The 20,023-nt window shown below is 34.2% G+C and overlaps 1 protein-coding gene across 2 annotated transcripts in view; it reads right to left on the bottom strand.

Moving 5' to 3' along the window:
- The window catches only part of ATRNL1 (attractin like 1), a 678,243-nt gene that overhangs the window by 535,500 nt on the left and 122,720 nt on the right, over window positions 1-20,023 (bottom strand). For both annotated transcript variants that reach the window (XM_027112688.1, XM_027112689.1), the window contains exons 11-14: window positions 10,187-10,271; window positions 8,674-8,882; window positions 7,522-7,640; window positions 2,932-3,064 (exon numbers count right to left, since the gene is read on the bottom strand). In XM_027112688.1, the coding sequence (XP_026968489.1) occupies window positions 2,932-3,064; window positions 7,522-7,640; window positions 8,674-8,882; window positions 10,187-10,271 (546 nt within the window). The remainder of the gene's footprint in view (window positions 1-2,931; window positions 3,065-7,521; window positions 7,641-8,673; window positions 8,883-10,186; window positions 10,272-20,023) is intronic.

The following is a 20,023-nucleotide window of genomic DNA, read 5'->3' as shown; positions in this document are numbered from 1 at the left end:
ATGCATTTTATATCTATTGGGTTTGATCATATTAAAAATAAAAACTGATCTTTTAAAAATATACTTATTCATTTAAAATTTAAATTTTTATTACAAACACATTTCTCCAGTTTCTGGGATGTCTTGTCCCTTTATGCTATTATAGGCTTGAAGAAGATGTACCATCAAATTTTCTCCTTAGGAGCAGTTCAAATCAGGTCCCTGGCATCAAAAAATTGACATGGGTTGATAAATAAATAGGGCATGGATAGGCACAGAGATCAGGAATAAAGCAGAGGAAAATGTGCATCATAGAATCTAGGGTGAGGGTATTGGGTATCCTCTCTACAATTTTTTCAGTTTTTCTATGTTTGAAATTTTTCATAATAAAATGTTGGGGAAAAATATAACAACTTAAAATAAATAGCATATTTAATTTTTTAATTATAGTCTCCAAAAACCAAAATAGTGAAAAGTGTGGCATTGTTTTATAAATATTTTTGCAAATCTCTTTAGTATTGGTTTAATATAACTGTATTCTCGTATCTGCATCTACATTCAATCTATTGGAATCACGTATTATGTAGCCTTTGGAAAACTATTTACATAGCAAACCTATAACAGAATGAGAATCACAAAAGCAAATAATATCTTAGTATTACAAGGTACTCTGGTTCTTTAATAACTGCTGTCCTGTTAAACTAAGTAATGAGAATAACACACGGTGCTTGGAACACAGTAACCCCTCAATAAATTGGAGTCATTTAATAAGACTTTCAAACACGTCTGTTTTCATTTTCGGGCTACACATATAGCAATCTTCCTTGTCTTCTGAAATCTAAAGTACCAAATCACTTTAAGGAAAGAGTGCAAAAGTTTTGGTTAAACTTCGGCTGTTTCTTTCCTTACTAAATCAAGGAAGGATTTACATTAGTTTTGCCTGTCGCTTTTTTTTTTATAAGATCAAAAATACCTGGTTGATAAGTCATACAAATGCAAACAATGCATGGGCCTTTGAGGCTAAACTAAATTATAGCACTGACCCAAATGCTTTGATGTTTTAGGCTTCCATAGTATTGAGCATTAACTCAGCTTTAGAGTTAAAAGGATAGCAGTTAATTTTTTCAATAAGTTTAGTTAGACAAATTCAAATTGCCAATTTTATATGAGATCAATGGGAAAAATGCAATTCACAAATTTTCATGGAAAAGTGCAACTACTATACAGACTGGGCCCTCCATTTAGAGCATTTACTTCCTTGAGACAAGCTGAATGGAAACCAAACTATATATATACCAAGCTGGTTCTTAGTAAATATGAACACAGGACAAGGTAAGTTAGTACATAATAAAATATTTTATTCTATTTATTATTCTCCAAAATAATAGCCTGGTCAAGTAGAACCCTTATACCAAACCAAAATATTTTCCCAAGCAATGAATAGATGGGTACTACCAAATAAAACTTCACTATTATTTTTCCAAATTTCCACTGGTAATCTAATTCCCTTCTTATTGAGTAATATTCCTTTAAACATATATATATTCCTTCAGTCAAATCTTATTTTAGTCTAGCATTTTCTTTGTCTTTTTAAAGAGACTTTATAAGTATTTTTTCTGATCTACATGTTATTTTTAGATTTTAACACTTAGAAATCATTACTTTCAAGTTTAGTGTCATATCACTAATGCTTCTCAAATCCTGCCTACTGCATTAATATTCTCTAATTTACTCAAAGTGAATACACATGCATATATCACTATTTAAAAGCTTCAAAAGTCAGCACATAGAGAAAATTCCAAAACCTCAATCGTACTTTTAAAGGCAATCTAATTTTTATTTTCTTACATGAACTTATATAAGAAAGACTTAAGTCCTGTGATGGAATTTTCCAACACTTTCTAGAACTACATAGGTTCAGAAAATTTTTCTATGAAAGAATTTTAAAAAAAAAATCATGATATAGAAACAGGCAAAAAACTGAACAGAAATAGAACTCCCAGTTATTAGTCCCCTCTGCCATTTACAAGTCAGGCACTTTGAAGCAAGTCACATAACCAGTGTGTCTCAGTTTATCTGTATAATAAGAAAATGGAACTGGTTAAATATCTATACAAGTTTTCAATTTTCTACTTTTTTCTTTCATATTTGAAGAAAGAGTACTTAGGGTCCACTAAGAAGAGTGTCAGCTATAAAAATTAAATTGAAATTTCTTTTTAATGAGTTTTGGGACTTCCCTGGTGGCACAGTTGTTAAGACCCCACACTTCCAATGCAGGCGGCCTGGAAACTAGATCCCATATGCATGCCACAACTAAGAGTTCACATGCCACAACTAAGGAGCTGGCAAGCCGCAACTAAGGAGTACACATGCTGCAACTAAGGAGCTGGCAAGACACAATTAAGGAGCCTGCCTGCCACAACTAAGACCTGGTACAACCTAATTAATTAATTAATTATTTTTTAAAAAATAAATAAAATGAGTTTTGCTCTGGTTTGCAGAACTTAGATTCTCATTAAATCATATAACAATTACTATAAATGTTTCAATTTGTAACAAAAAAGCAGTCAGTAAAAAACAGTTCCTGAAATTTAAAAAATAAAGGGCACTTAAAAAATAAATCCAATATGCTAAAATGTTAACATTGCTAGATCTGGATACTAGTCTGAATACTTTTTATTTTCTATGTTTTTAAGACATAATTTTTTAATTGAACAGTATTCTGATCAAGTCAATAGCATAATAAATACAAGAAACCTTGAACATCTGAAAAGAATTAGAAATGAACATACAAACTTTTCTTGTAGAAACACTGCTATCATTACTCCAATAGTATTGTTTATTTGCTACTGATTTAATTTTAGAAAATGGAATATTCTTACTAAACGTTCTTTACTATAATGGCATTCATCTGTGGACTATAAAACTCATTTACCCAATTGAAATCTTTACCTGGTAAAGCCTGGCACTCCTGTTGTCTCTGATCCCACTGGCAATTCAAGTTTAGTGAACAGCTTTTACAGCTGGTAAGTTTGTTACAAATCTGCTCATTTCTCACATGACATTTGGTATAGTTTTTCACAGACTAGAAAATTAAAAGATAAAGCATGTTATTTTTCACCTTTGTACAGCAATGACTCTTAAACTTCAGTGTACATATAAGTCACCTGGTGAGCTTTACAATACAGATTTCTAACACCAAATCCAATTGTACTGAATCAGAATTTCTCTTACTCATTTCTTTATTTAAACAAAGTTCTTCGAATTAGAATGTGTGCTTACTGGAAAAATGTGCAAATTACACAATTTGAAACAGAAACCATGTAATGAAAACCTATTCTATTGAATCTGATAACAGGTTTCCAATTCAATAAATAAAGCCAATGCACAAAGTCATTTCTCTCTGATCACATGAAAGAATTCTAGTCATAATAAAACTATCATACAGATCCTTGGGAATGAAGTAGAAATGATGAGTAGAAAAACTTAAAGAGATGTTTTATCAAAATCCAATAAAATCTAAAAAGATAAATTATTTTCTCAATAACTCAAACTAATTTTACTTCCACAGACATTAAATAATGGTTTTGGTTAATTGATGTTTCTCCTGTATGTATCTGTCACATTTCCATAATGTAGGTTGAAAAGAACCTGCAAAAGTTACATTTTGATCAGTCCTATTATACAACTATCATATTTCAACTAATTCCAGCTCTAAGAGGTTAAAGGTTAAAAAAGAAAAAAAAGGCAACATAGAAACTTTGGTGTGAGTTCCCTGCACATACCAAGTTTCAATATTTCACATAATATTTTTAGCATCTATGATAATGAAAATCAAATTCTAAAATTTTGGGCTCAACTCTTCCTGTTACTCTTTTTTGAGAAAAAAACAAAAAGGAAAAAACACATGCTGCACCCTGAGGCCCCTTTTATTTCAGTAGGCAGACATACTTACCTCAGGCTTTCTCATGTAAGGGTGTTAAATAGTTCTCTTCAACCAAAAAACTTAACAGTTAAAATTTGCTTATAACTCGCCCATATATAAAAATGGTTGAAGCAATTTTTATCCTCTTAGATATATACTTTAAAATGTCACCCATCAAATATTTATTTATAAACTACTATACTTTCCAACATAAAATACATTGCGGTCACCTCCATTTCAAAGATGTTAATTTCTTTAGAGCAAATTGCATATACTATAAGGGCACAGATTAAAAGTACATAGATAGGGGCTTCCCTGGTGGCGCAGTGGTTGAGAGTCCGCCTGCCAATGCAGGGGACACAGGTTCGTGCCCCGGTCCGGGAAGATCCCACATGCCGCGGAGCGGCTGGGCCCGTGAGCCATGGCCGCTGAGCCTGTGCGTCCGGAGCCTGTGCTCCACAACCGGAGAGGCCACAACAGTGAGAGGCCCACGTACCACAAAAAAAAAAAAAGAAAAGAAAAAAAGTACATAGATACTAATGTTTATCTTACTCATCCTAAAATAATCGCAGAAGAAATATTTTTTTAAAACCCAAATTACATTGCAACTCTTATTCAACCATCATGTTTTCATTAAGAACATATAAATTTTCTTAATGTTGTTTTTCTGATTCATAGCTTTTTGTTCTCATATAGTATATAAATCTTAGTATTATTCTATACAATTATTATAGTTCCAAACATCTGTTAACTAAAAATAAATTTACTTGAATCATCTGATAAATAAAATAACCTATAAAAAAGACAAGAGAATGGCTAAACAACATGTTAGAATAAGAGAAAGAGTAACAGCTTAATGCCAATCTTTAGAATAACAATGGTAACATCAGAGTCACCATCCAAATAACTCAACTGCTCTTCATTAAGAACGGTGTAATTGGGACTTCCCTGGTGGCGTAGTGGTTAAGAATCCGCCTGCCAATGCAGGGGACACAGGTTCAAGCCCTGGTCCAGAAGATCCCACATGCCACGGAGCAACTAAGCCCGTGCACCACAACTACCGAGCCTGCGCTCTTAGCCCATGAGCCACAACTAATAAGCCTGCATGCCACAACTACTGAAGCCCGTGCACCCAGAGCCCGTGCTCTGCAACAAGAGAAGCCACTGCAATGAGAAGCACACACAGCACAACAAAGAGTAGCCACTGCTCGCCGCAACTAGAGAAAGCCTGCGCACAGCAACGAAGACCCACTGCAGCCAAAAATAAATTTATTTAAAAAAAAAAGAACAGTATAATCATTTATTGATACTGAAACAGTACAAAAGATGAAATTATATTTCAGTCACACACAGGGCCAATTTATTCAATGATGGAAGAAAGCTGACTCTTACTTTGAAACATGGCTGGCATTTTTTGGCCTAATGAACCAGATGTACATTAATAAACAGACTGTGAAGCATAACCATTACTCTATTCATCTTCATCTTACTATATTTAGATGTAAATTTAAAATGAAAATCTGTAAGAAGTAAGGTTATTGGAGCTATTAGAGCACAAAATATGCAACTTGCAGTAACTATGACTAAATAATGAAATAGAATCTCAGTGGACATCATTTACACTAAAATCTCATAGACCTTTCTGTATCCATTAGCATTTGGTTTCTTAATCATCAGACATTCTGATAAAACCATCCAAAAGACATATTACATCAAAGTCTAAATTACAAGTGAGTACCATCTGCTCACTTATACTATCTCACCCAGTACTTTCCTTGTTAACACATCATTATCAAAAATAACTCTAAAGCAAAAGGCCACTTTTAAAAATGAACACTTGATAACAATTTGCATAATACAATTTTTGAGATATGTGTATTTTCATATAGTGTAAATGTCTAAACACAAATTAACTCAGTTACCGAACAAATTTTTAAGTAAAATCTGCTTGCAATTTTTATCTAATAACGTTCTCCATTTTAGTCCCTTATTCCTATATTTTATTTTACTTACCTCCTACTTCCACATTATTCACTAATGTAACTCCCATTAGATGAATATTATGCAAGTATAAAAAATAATTCAAATTTTCAAAGTGAGTCATGTCATATTAACATTAAAACTCAAATAAAATTGAGGTATCTATTATCATTACAGCAATTCATATCACTGAAAAGTATACACCAACACAGTATGTATGAAAACAAAAGGGTTCAATCTGATTAGTCAATAATTCAATATTTTCCTTCATTTTAAGTTTTAAATATTATTTTAGAATAGAATCATACAACTAAGTATTTTGAAATATGACTGGTTACTAAAGAAAAATTTTAGATGATAAAATAAAAACTTATTACTTAGTTTTCAAATTCCCTTTTCTTTACCTTTTACTTCTGCCTGGTATCTTGAAAAACAAGTGGATAGATTCTTGATTAATAAAAATTCAGAAAAATAAAAAATAATATGTATTTAGTTGAAAATCTGTATACTATTTAGTTATTTAAGCTATACTCCAATAAGAGAATCTTTAACCCTACTAAACATAATTGTTAATACTTTAAAAATTTTTTTCCTTCAACTTGTTGACATCCTCTAAAAAATATGGGACATTTTGATGCTACCCACTTAAAAGGTTAATTTTTGCTGCTCTTAATCCATTTTAATCTATCATCAATACTAATTTTATTATTTTTTCAATACTCTTATCTATAATAGGGTTCTCAACCTCATCACTAGTGAAATTTTGAGCCAGACAATTATTTTTTGTGGGAGGGCTGTTCATTCATTGTAGGATGTTTAGCAGCATCCCTGGCTTTCTCCACAGTAGATGCCAGTAGCAGCCCCATAGTTGTGACAACCCAAAAAATACGCATTGCCAAACGTCCCTCCGGGGGACAATATTGCCTCAGAGAACCAGAGATCTAAAGACAGATAAAAGGAAAACTACCACTGTCAATACTTCAGATTAAACTCGCACACAAAGTGTATAAACAAAACCTAAACCACACCACTGTTAATGCATGTCTGAAAAGAATCTCACGGAAATGACTTATATAATATAATCCTTATATAATCCTATTTTCATCAGCACAGAAGACAATGTTTATAGCTACAGTCTTTTCTTAAAAACAATTTTTGAAAGGATTTTCCCAACCTTATTTATGAAAAGAAGTAAAAGTTTCCAGATTCAAAATGGAATCTAGACTGACAAATATGAGCAAGGAGCTACAGGCTGAATTTACAACATACCAGGAAGTAGGTGATTTCCTACATACTTTCTAAATCTCTTTTTTTTTTTGAAGTATAGTTGGTTTACCATATTGAATTAGCTTCAGGTGTGCAACATAGTGATTCAACATTTTTAAAGATTATATACTCCATTTAACATTCTTACAAAACAATGGCTATAACTCCCTGCGCTGGACAATATATCCTTGTTGCTTATCAATTTTATACATAGTAGTTTGTATCTCTTAATCTCATACCCCTATTTCACCCTTCCCCCTTCTAAATATCTTGATAAGGAAAGTGCTATTTTGTACAGTGGTACTAAATGGTAAGCTAACGATTATGAAGTAGCATGTTAGCTACAACATCATTTACCCATAAATACTAACCATACTGCAGTTACTGTTTGATGAAATGCATTTCTTGTCATCGCACCACTGGCACCCATTTGTATTGGCAGTACAGCTGGCACAATCTGCATATCTGTAACATCTGTCATCAGAAGCAGCTGTGATACAAATGAGAGAACATATCAGGATGAAAAAGAAAATGTCACACGTCTTAATTCACATATTTTTAACATCTGTTAAGAATCACTAAGACATTTTTAAACCATAAATATAACCATCAATATCAAAATAAATTCTTCAATATGAACTCAATTTTGTAATTTAATTATATTTAAAGGGATTTAGATACCTCCTAGACTCATCTTTATTCAGTCTACCAGGATCCTACAGCCATTTAAAATTTACACATTAAAATAAGTAATTAATTAATTAATTAAAATTTACACATTATGGAGGGAGAAAAAGATTTAGAGGTATTTTACTAAACAAAATGTATTACTATATATCTAAAAGAAAACATTATAACAAATACTCATTGCTTATTATTCTTCATAAAGATATTTAGAGACATGACTCATTATAGATTAGCAAAACTTGATTTGTTAATTGTAGCACCAAAATGTATAAGAGCCCCACTCATTTAAAGAAAATTGAACAATTTTTATCCAAATCATTCCTTATAAATAAATATTTATTAGTAATTATTCATAAGTTTGATTTATTTATTCAATATTTTATAAGAAATATTAAATTATAACAAAACTCATCAAAATTCTAGAAAATTTTTAACTTTATGGTCTGCCTTGGCAATAATTCAGAGAGAAAAAAATTACCAAATGCAGAATAAATTACTTCATTTTTTTTCTTTGAAGCATACAGTATATCTTAGGGTGTATTTGAAAGCATTTTTTACTTACATATGAAAATAATTCATATATATGGCCATGTTACATATACAAATTGATATATAAATATTACATACAGAATTCAAAAAAGAAAACTAAAAATAGCTAATAAAGATATTAAATTACTAATCACTGCTAAATTCAAACATTAGAATTCCTAATTAGAGAATCTGAGTTTTTAATTTCTGAAAGCTACTAAGGTAATTCTTACAAGCAGAATGCATTTCCATTTCTAGCCAAATAAAGAAGCTTTGTTCCAAATATAAGAAAGAAAAAAAATGTTTACCTGTTTTCAGAGGGCACTTTGCTCTAAGAATATTATTAGTATTCCCAGACTCCCAAGATTCACAGTGATTTTTATTCCAAATACATTTTATCCCTGGACCAGCATTTTTACAAAGTTCTTCATCTCTGAAAGCCTTGCAATTTGGAGGCTTGTATACAAGTATATCATTAAGGAGTACACTAGAAAATCCTCCAAATATATACATGGACCTATTAGAGACAAAATAAGAATCTTAAAGGAACAATATTAAGAAAAGTCTCTCTCTAATGTGTTAGTTTTAAAAATAAATTTAAATACACATTTTACATTATCTTATCTAGTTAGGAAACAATTTTTTAGAAATATATAGTAGCTGTATATACTATAATAAGATACACTTTAGACAATAAGATATACTTTAGAATTACTATATAGAATTATAATTTTTGAATACAAAGAATTTAGAAATTAGATATAGAGTTCTTCATATAGTGTTTTACTATCCTCTTGTAAAATAAAAAGACCAAGAGTAAAATTATCAAAAAGATTTTCAAAGTTTCAATTTGAAAAGCCCAGATGATTACTGAATTAATTAATACTACCAATGCCAAAAAATTTGACATGCCCTCAAAACAGCCTAATTTTTGTTTCTAAAAATATTATTAACACAATAAATGGAAAAGATCAGAAAATGCTTCAAGAATATCTTTTATTATTTAAAAAAAGTAAAATAAAAATCAATCAAATGCAGTTTTCAACAGAGAAGCCTAGAGGTTTTATGTTTACACTCTGAATTTCTTTTATTTCAGTTTCAAAAGCTAACTGATATCAGTTACACAGCTTCATTACGATTAAGTTCTGACTACTTTTAGTATTATATTGGAGAATTTTTACATAATTAGAATAAGGTAGTAATAAAATGAACTTATGAAAAATGTCATGAATTACAAATTTTAAGCTAATGAATGATCTAGCATATTGTTTACTGTCACAAGCCCACATTAACGAACTTTTGCTATAGAAATAGCAAAATCATAATAACTTAAAGGATGAAGGGAACTTAATGATCATCCAGTCCAAATTCCCAGTGGATAGAACAGTCTTAAAGGCCAGAGAGGTTAAGAGATTTGTCAAAAGTCACACATTCAGTTATGACAGAACCAAAATGAGAATCTAATTCTTCTCACTTCCCTTGCTCTCCTCAGAAGAAATATGTGGCTAGCCTTTCTATCACTTCAGACTGATCTTTTTTAAGGAAGTCATTCATGATCTGATCTCTGGAAAAAGGAAAGAAGGCAGGATGACTTTTTAAAAGAGTATCTGAAGTTCTATCTCAGCACCTTTCCTTTGATACTCCCCTGCCCCTTAAATAAATTTAAACAAAAAAGAAATGAAGGATATGGTTAATGAAGCAAAATTCATTCCACGGTATTACAGGGATATAGAAAATCCAATCCATTAAGTACAAACAATAATTTTTTTAAAGAATAACAAAATATGTGGGTAGTATAACTGATAAATGTGCTTCTTTTACCCATTAATGACAACTGCAGAGTGTCCAAATCTGTTGACATCTCTATGAAGGTTTGGTTTTGGTAATATTTTCCATTCATCACAAGCTAGGAAAATGAAAACAGCAAAACAAAAAGTGAAAAAAAAGAACTATTTAGGACAAATATAAAATAATCATTGGCCAAATAAAGATACAATACTTAAAATTAGGAAGCCTTTCATTAATTTTCCATGCCTACAATTTAGTATCATTACTCAACTAGCATTATTCCTTAGATAAAAATAACTTCTGGCTAAAATTATCACAAATAATTTTACATGTATGAGAATAAAGGAAATCAAAGGAAAAAAATTAGATGAACTTTACATTGGAGGATAATTTCAATGACATATTTTATTAAATAAACCAAGAATCATATAGTAAAATTCATTAATGTCAATACTGGGCAAACCCATCAGAAAGTTAAATCACGAAATCAAATTTTACATGCATGCATGCAAAATTAAATGGAATATATAATACTCAATGAAAGAATGCCTAAAAATGGAATCATCAAAATAAAATATTTAAATCAGTTTAATGATTCGATATTTCAAAGGAATAGTTTTCATTTTATGTAAAGGAGAAGAGCTTTAGTTGCAAAAAATAGAAAAAAATGAAAAAAAGAAACCTAAATAATTCATGAGCTACATAAAGACTATGGAAAGAAAAATGATTAAAGAAAACTGTTCATCATTTAAATATAGCCTCAGAATTGACACATGTATTAATAGAGATTTTGAGATGTCAAATAATTCAGTATTCAGTGACTAGAAACGTTCTCAGGACAGTGTTTTAGATTTTATCCTCTTAGACATGGCATATCTAAAAGCAGGCCTTGGTATTTAATACAAGCACATAGATGGAACAAGGTTTAAAACAAATTTATTTCATTTTTTGGTAACTTAGAAGCCCTTTTGAAACAAGAAAATAATCTCAAATACAATTAGTTGTAATGAATTACTTGTTTTCTTATATAAGCAATCATGCCTATTACACTAGAAATGAAATAATAAATTTGGCTTTAATTCAATATTATTACTAGTAAAGATCAAAGGAATCACAAAAACGAAAACCACAGTTTAGAACATTAAACTGGAAGACTGAGAGCAATAAAATATATCTTGAATTATATCTCCCACTCTCTCAGTGTATTCTGAGGTTCACAAATCTGCCCCAAAAGGGGTATTCCTTAGTTGATATAATCTCTCTCTACAGTTCACAAAGTACATGAACCTATTAACTACTCTCAAAAGAGAGAGTACAAAAGCACAGAAGCCTAACTTTACTAAACCCCGTGTTTTCCCAATGTTTTATCCATAGAAGCACTTTTCACATAACACCTATTAACATTCCAGGAGCCAAGGCTCTGAAGATCACATTTTGAGAACTACTATTAGAAAGGCTTACACATAATATTCATAGTCTACCAATTTTATGCGTTGGAGTTCACTTAAGAAATGTACATTTCTTAAGTGTACATTTATATGCATGCAGTAATATAAAACTTCCAAAGTGCTTTCATCTATATAACTTAAAATAGTCTGTATAAGAATCCAGTGAGATTGATTGAGCCGGTATCACCATATGCCAGAAATGAAAAAGGAGACCTAGGAGAAGTTAAGCAATGTCCTTAAGGCCCATTAGATTACCTTTGTTTTTCTATAAATTATGTTTATGAACGTCTGATGTTATAAAAGTATATTGAATGGATTCTGAAAGATAATTCCCATTTGGAGAGAAGGGGTGACCTGTAAAAGGTACAGACTTTGACAAAGAAAGAGATGAAAATGTTAGAGATAGATAATGAGTTAGGGCAGACAGATTTTAATCATTCCACCAAAACCCAACACACACACACACACACACACACACACACACACCCCACATGGCCACTGATTCATAAATTGTGTGTTAAATACAGTATTCCAGCAACAGAATTAGAAACCTGAATGTGCATCAAAGAAATGAAACAGAAAAGAGTCTGATCAAAGAGTAGGACTTCCAGAAATTAGGAATTCCAGAAACCAGTTTATTATAAAAATCTCCAAAGAAGAATCATCTTCAAGGTCATCTTTAGGACATCTGGAATCCAGAAAAGAAAGTGACCCAATAATCTGAGCCTATCTAGGACAAAAGAATAAGTAATTCGGCCCAGCGTCCAAAACAAATCAGCAGAAGGAGGGAAGAAAAGCAGATTTCCAAAATGAGAACCAGGGAAAATGCTCAGAAAACCCATCTAAGAAGTGAGTCAGGAAAAAGAGCTGAGAGAATAAAGGCCAGCATTTACTAAAAATTAGGCCTTTTGAAGATTTCTTGTAACTCTATACTCTCTTTAGGGAAAAAGAAAAATTTTTCAGCACACAGAATAGTCTAAAGAATGGTATTATAAACACCTATATACCACTACCCAGATCTGTCAAACCCAATATTTTACCATGTTTACTGTAGATTTTCTAAAGAAAGAAAATATTACAGATATGATTGAGGCTCCCTCTCAAATTCAACTGCTTTATGTCTTCTGTCTTTGGACACAACCTATATTGGTTTATCAATGTTCCCATATCTATGATCTAGATCTAGATCTAGTATGTTCCCATATCTATGATCTAGATCGAGATCTAGTATATCTAGTATTTTCGTAGGTTATAAAACAATATAAATGGTATCAAACTATGGATTCTTCTCCACCTTGCTTATTCTGTTCAACCTATTGAGTTTTTTTTTTTTTTTGGTTTTTTAACCATTTTTAAGTGAACAGTTCAGTGACATTAAGTACATTTGCATTGTTGTGCACCATCATCACCACCCATCTCCAGGATTTTCTTCATCTTGCAAAACTAAAATTCTGTACCCATTAAATAATAACCACCCATTCCCTTCTCTCCCCAGCCCATGGTAACCACTGCTCTACTTTGTTGTCTATAAATTTGACTATTCTAAGCACCTCAAATGAATGAATTCATACAGTTTTGTCCTTTTGTGACTGGCTTATTTCCCTAAGCATGTATTCAAAGTTCATCTGTGCTGTAGCATGTGTCAGAATTTCCTTCCTTTTTAAACCCTGAATAATTTCCATTGTATGTATGTACGACATTTTCTTTATCCATTCATCCATATATGGATATGTAGGTTGTTTCCAGATTTTGGCTACTGTGAATAATGCTGCTAGGAACATGCGTGTACAGATATCTGTTCCTGCCCCGATTTCAATTCTCTTGTGTGTATACCCAGAAGTAGAATTGCTGGATCATATGGTAATTATGTTTAACTTTTCGAGGAACCTCTATACTCTGTCCTATAGTGGCCACACCATTTTACATTCCCCCTAGCAGTGCACAAGGGTTCCAATTTCTCTACATCCTGGTCAACATTCGTTGTTTTCTATTTCTTGATAACAGCCATCCTAACGGGTGTGAGTGGTATCTCACTGTGGTTTTGATTTGCAATTCCCTAATGATTAGTGATGTTGGGCGTCTTTTTATGTCCTTACTGGGATATTTGTATATCTTCTTTGGAGAACTATATCTTCATTAAAAAGCCTGTACATTAACTTGGTCAAATTTATTGTTTTCCACCATAATTCAAAAAGAGACATGTATCACAATGTTCATTGCAGCAGTATTTACAATAGCCTGGACGTGGAACCAACCTAAATGCCTGACAGATGAATGGATAAAGAAGATGTGGCACATATATAAAATGGAATATTACTCAGCCATAAAAAGAAACGAAATTGAGTTATTTGTAGTGAGGTGGATGGACCTAGAGTCTGTCACACAGAGTGAAGTAAGTCAGAAAGAGAAAAGCAAATACCATATGCTAACGCATATATACAGAATCTAAAAAAAAAAAAAAAATGGTACTGATGAACCTCGTTGCAGGGCAGCAATAAAGAGGCAGACATAGAAAATGGACTTGAGGACATGGGGTGGAAGGGAAAAGTTGGGACAAAGTGAGAGCAGCATCTACATACACACACTACCGAATGTAAAATAGTTGGCTGCTGGGAAGAAGCAGCATAGCACAGGGAGAACGGCTCGGTGCTTTGCGATGACCTAGAGGGGTGGGATAGGGAGGGTGGGAGGGAAGCTCAAGAGGGACAGGATATGGGGACGTGTGTATGCACATGGCTGATTCGCTGTGCTGTGCAACAGAAACTAACATAGTATTGTGAAGCAATTATACTCCAATAAAGATCTATTAAAAAAATGTATTGTTTTCCTTGTGATTTGTGCTTTTTATTCTTAACTCAAGATTGTAAAGATAATCTCTAACTTTCTTCAAAGGATGTACAGTTTGGCTCTTACTATTCTGATCTTCAATCAAGTCGGAAGTTATTTTTGTATTTATTGCATGGATCTAACTTAATTTTCCCCATATACAATATTTCCCAGATATTTCTCAGTACATTTCCATATACCAATTGCCCAGAACCATTTTTTGAGCATTTATCCCTGATCCACTAATTTGTGTCTCATTTGACTTCTGTACTGACTTCTGTACTGCTGTGGTTTGTTTTTATTCCACTTGTTTTTAACTAAAGATATATATGTGCAAAGTTTAAAAGCAAATAATCCCACAAGGTTCATCACAGAAAAGCCTCCTCCTCCCCATCTATGGGCTATGGAAGCCCGAAATTGAAAAGCACATAGTTGCTTCTAATAGTTAAAAAACATTTTTAATTACTATTATAATATTATATAAAATTAACTGAAGAATTCATTAAACCTTTTATAGTCTTTTTAAATGGGTAAAGATTCCTAAAGTGGCGGCCATGACCTTTACCTAATAAAAATAACATGCTGGGCTTCCCTGGTGGCGCAGTGGTTGAGATGCAGGGGACGCGGGTTCGTGCCCCGGTCCGGGAAGATCCCACATGCCGCGGAGCGGCTGGGCCCGTAAGCCATGGCCGCTGAGCCTGCGCATCCGGAGCCTGTGCTCCGCAACGGGAGAGGCCACAACGGTGAGAGGCCCGCGTGCCACAAAAAAAAAAAAAAAAAACATGCTAATTGCTTATCAGTGCTATACAATATTTAACTCTCAAAACAACTCTGAGGAATAAATATTTTTGTCACCATGTTTTAAATAAGGAAAAGAGTCTTTAGAAGTTAGGTAACTTCCTTAAAGTCATTAAATAGTAAAGTTAAATCAAAACCAGATCTCCTTAACTTCTTTACGTTATACTGCCTCACCACACCATCAAAATATCCTTTTTGATATAAACATTAACTTCTTGAAAATAAAAACACATAATACAGTTTTTTTAAAAAGCACAGAAGTCCCTGCAGAAGAAAAGCATTACAGTACAGTAACAAAAAAACATTATACATAAGAGCAATTAACTCAGACAAATAATAATACAACCCAATTCTACTTCAAGAAGTTCTTTGCCTTTTAATATATGTGGTCGTAGGAGGTGAAGGCTTTATTACTATCTCCAGGACATAACCTCCAATTATACTAAACGTTCAAAAGTAATTACACACAATATTTGTGGTAGATTTTGGTGCTGCTCAGCAAATATTCCAGTTGTCCTTAAGGCCTAGAGGCAAAATGATACTCCCACACTCCTTAGAAGCTGGATGTGACAATATGACTTGTTCTAGTCAAGGAAATGCAAGCTAAAGTGATAACTGCATTTCTGGATGGAACCATTTAATTACCAATGAAAGAAAATGCAATTTAGCCTTGGTCCCTAAGTGGTAACAGTAAGCAAATCTGCCCTCCCCACCAACACTAGACATGTATCACGAGTGAAAAATAACCTTTTATTGGTGTTAAGAATAAGACCCTGACACATGGGATGGGAACATCGGAGATGATGCCCTGAAAATCTCCCCCAACTTTGCATTTCCAAATTTTCCTGAATCTTCTGAGACTGCAGAAGTGGTCTACCCTACTCTACTGAGAGACAGTACTCTACCCTTGCTCTGAACCCAGTGCAGCAGCTTCCTCCAGTAACACCTGTACCCTAGTTCAGAATCTGCTCACACCTTCCCTATTGGCCACTGGGTCTATAACTTGGCTCGGCATAACTCAGCCTGTTACATTCTGGGACTGCTAAGAAAAGAAAGGGACTACGTCTCAAAGGATCTGTAAGACCTAGATAGCACATACTGGCAGAAGTTGGGGGGAATACACATGGTTCTGGATTCTGAAGGGAGTTTGACCAAAAGCATCAGAACCTTACATTGGATTAGGAAAAAATTATTTATTTATTTAAAAGCACTCTCCAAGGGCTTCCCTGGTGGCACAGTGGTTGAGAGTCCACCTGCCAATGCAGGGGACACGGGTTCATGCCCCGGTCCGGGAAGATCCCACATGCCGTGGAGCGGCTAGGTCCGTGAGCCATGGCCGCTGAGCCTGCGCGTCCGGAGCCTGTGCTCCACAACGGGAGAGGCCACAACAGTGAGAGGCCTGCGTACCGCAAAAAAAAAAAAAAAAAAAAAAAAGCACTCTCCAAGATGCAGGATTTAGGATTTATCCCCTTATAAGAACCCTGGGAGATGGTGTGAACTCACTGTTAAGATGACTCCTATACACAGCAAAGGAAACCATCAACAAAATGAGAAAGTAACCTACTACTGAATGGGAGAAAATATTTGTAAATCATATATCTGATATGGGGTTAATATCCAAAATATATAAAGAAATCACACAATTCAATAGCAAAAATACCCAAACAAGATGATTAAAAAACAGGTAGAGGAATTGAAGAGATATTTTTCCAAAGAAGACACACAAATGGGCAACATGAAAAGGTACTCAGCATCCCTAATCATCAGGGAAATGCAAATCAAAACCACAATGAGACATCACCTTACACCTCATAGAATGGATATCACCAAAAAGGCCAGAGATGGCAAGTGTTAGCGAAGACGTGGAGAAAAGGGAACCCGGGTGCACTGTCAGTGGGAATGTAAATTGGTAAAGCGACTATGGAAAACAATATGGAAGTTCCTCAAAAAACTAAAAATCGAACTGCTATATGATCCACCAATCCCACTTCTGGGTATATACCCAAAGGAAATGTAAACAGGATATCAAAGAGATATCTGCACTCCCATGTTCATTGCAGCATTATTCACAATAGCCAAGATACAGAAACAGCCTAAGTGTCCGGCAATAAATGAATGGATAAAGATGTGGTATATATATACAATGGAATATTATTCAGTCATTTGAAAGAAAGAAATCCTGCTGTTCGTGACAACATGTATGGAGCTTGAGGGTATTATGCTAAAAGAAATAAGCCAGACAGAAAAAGACAAATAATAAATGGTATCACTTACATGTGAAATCTTTAAAAAAAAAAACAAAGTCAAACTCATAAAAACACAGAGTAGAAGAGTGGTTTCCAGGTATGGGGGAAATAGGGAGAGGTTGAGGAAAGGGTATAGCTATAAGATGAATAAGGTCTGAGGATCTAATGTATACTTGGTGACAACAGTTGCTAACCCAATATTGTACAACTGAAATTTGCTGAATAGAACGTGTTTTCACCAAAAAGAAAAAAGATAAATATATGAGGTGATGATGGATGTGCTAATTAACTAGATGTGGGGGGATCCTTTCACAATGTATATTTATATCAAATCATCAGAATGTACACTTTAAATATCTTACAATTTTATCAATTACACCTCGATAAAGCTGGGGGAAAAAAGATGACTCCTAGAAACATGGAAAAATACAGTCTAAATTCCAGAATTGTCATAGCAAACACTAAAAGCAGGGGTTAAAAGTCTAGGAAAGCGGTACTGTCACTGTTGGAAAAAGCAGCATGTGGAATATATAGAAAGCCCCTGTGAAATAATCCCAATGCAGACCCTACACACCTGCCAAAGGCCACGCCATCTGCAGTGGAAATTTTTATACCTCTAGTCTTGTCATGTTATTGAGCCCTGGCAGAGATGGAGTGCTTCACAGGTATTATTAAGGGACCATGTGCTCAGAGTTTTCTATCACGATATACTGTAAAACATCAGAAAACCCACCAGGTCATTCTACCTACAGCAGGGCCAGAACGTATGTCATTTACTGAAGCCATGAATAATGGGATGGTGAGAGGGATACTGGCATCACTGAGAAAGCGGTGGCTTTCCTTCATAGACCAAAGCTGATGGTATGAAAAACTGTAACAGAACTGTGCTCAGTGATGGAGACAATAGGAAAATAGAGGCCAGCTGGTGACACTTAACCATCAGAATCCAATCCAAGTAGAGAGCCATTACTGTAATAAGCAGCAAGATCGAAGTGTCAGTCAAGAGGACTGACCTATGGAGAATTATAGAGATGTTTAATAGAACACAGCATCCCTAGAAGTAAAACACATGGGCAGCCAACAAGGGTACTACCTAACTTATGTCATCAGAAGAAATCAAGGATAAATGATCAGAAAGCTGATGGCAGATGCTACAATAAAAAGTCATAATTCATTGCTCAATTTCTGGATTTGAGCCACTTTTTAAATCCAGAGCTGATACATTTAAAAGTCCGGGGCCCAGGAGGAAGGACCCTGTAATACCAGAGCAAGTATCCATGGTAATAGTGTCCCTAGTTCTTCCTCAAAGGTACCAACAGTCATTTCATTGGGTAACTCTAGCCTAGAGAAAAAAGCAACCACAAACATTCCAAGTACTGCTGGACACAAGGTCTGAGTTGACACTGACACATCATGGCCTCTCTTTATAGCAGGGATAATATGGGAATGATGAAATTAATGGCATCCTGGCCAAGGTTCTTCTCAAAATGAGCCAGTGGCTCTGCAGACCTATGCAGTGGTCATGTCCTAAGTCCCTAGATTAATAATTGGAATAGACATTCTTGGCAAATGGAACCACCCCAACGTTGGGTCCTTGTCTGTTACAGTGGAAAAGATCAAGCTGAAGCCTCTGGAACTGTTACCCCCTGGATAATATAATAAGTTTTAAAATAATGTTGCATTTCAGAGGGAGTGAATGGCATAAATTAGTATTATCCTGAAGAATGTAAAGAATGCTGGATAATGGACCCCCTCAAATTGTTTAAATTACCCATCTGGCCCCTGTAAACTAAACAAGGCCTGGAAGGTGACAATAGCTCACCATTGTGATAAAAGTTAGTAGCCCAAACTGCAGGCAGCATGCAAGGTGTGTATCTTTGTTAGAGCAGATTAACATGGTCACTGATTTGGCAAATGTGTTCTTTGCTAACCCTACCAGAAAAGGGGACCAAAAGCAGTATGCATGCATATGGAATAGAATAGTATACATTCACAATTTTGCCTTGGGATCATGTTAACTTTTGTCAGAACACATTTGGCCCAATTGGACATCTTGCAGAACATTTCATGTTTCCACTACATTAATGGCATCATTCTAATAGTACCAGGTGAACAAGCACAGTTAATGCATTGGAGGCCTTGTTAAGACATATATGCTTCAAAGGGTGGAAGAAAACACCTACAAAGATTCAGAGACCTTCCATGTAGTAAGCTATTTAGGGGCCTAGAGGTCAAGAGCATTCTGAGACAGCTCATCTGAACTGAAACACCAACTATTACATCTTTCAACTCCCATTGCAAGGAAGAAAGCGAACATCTGATAGGTCTTTTGGGGTTCTGAAGGCTGTATATTCCATTCCTGGGAATACTGTTCAAGCCCATATACTGGAAAATATCAAAGGCTGCCGGCTCTGAGTACATGCCAGGGCAGAGGATAGCTCTGCTATAGGTCTAGGACACACTGCAAACAGCCCTGCAACTAGGGCCACATGACCCAGTAGATACTATAGTTATTGGAGGAGTCACTGTTACAAAAAGAAGCATGTGGAATA

The sequence above is a fragment of the Aethalodelphis obliquidens genome, unplaced genomic scaffold (assembly GCF_003676395.1).
Source record: "Aethalodelphis obliquidens isolate GAN/ISIS:26980383/991018 unplaced genomic scaffold, ASM367639v1 scaffold11, whole genome shotgun sequence".
Taxonomy (NCBI): Eukaryota; Metazoa; Chordata; class Mammalia; order Artiodactyla; family Delphinidae; genus Aethalodelphis; species Aethalodelphis obliquidens.
The sequence above is the reverse complement of the archived record's forward strand: the minus strand, read 5'-3'. Positions and strand labels throughout refer to the sequence as shown.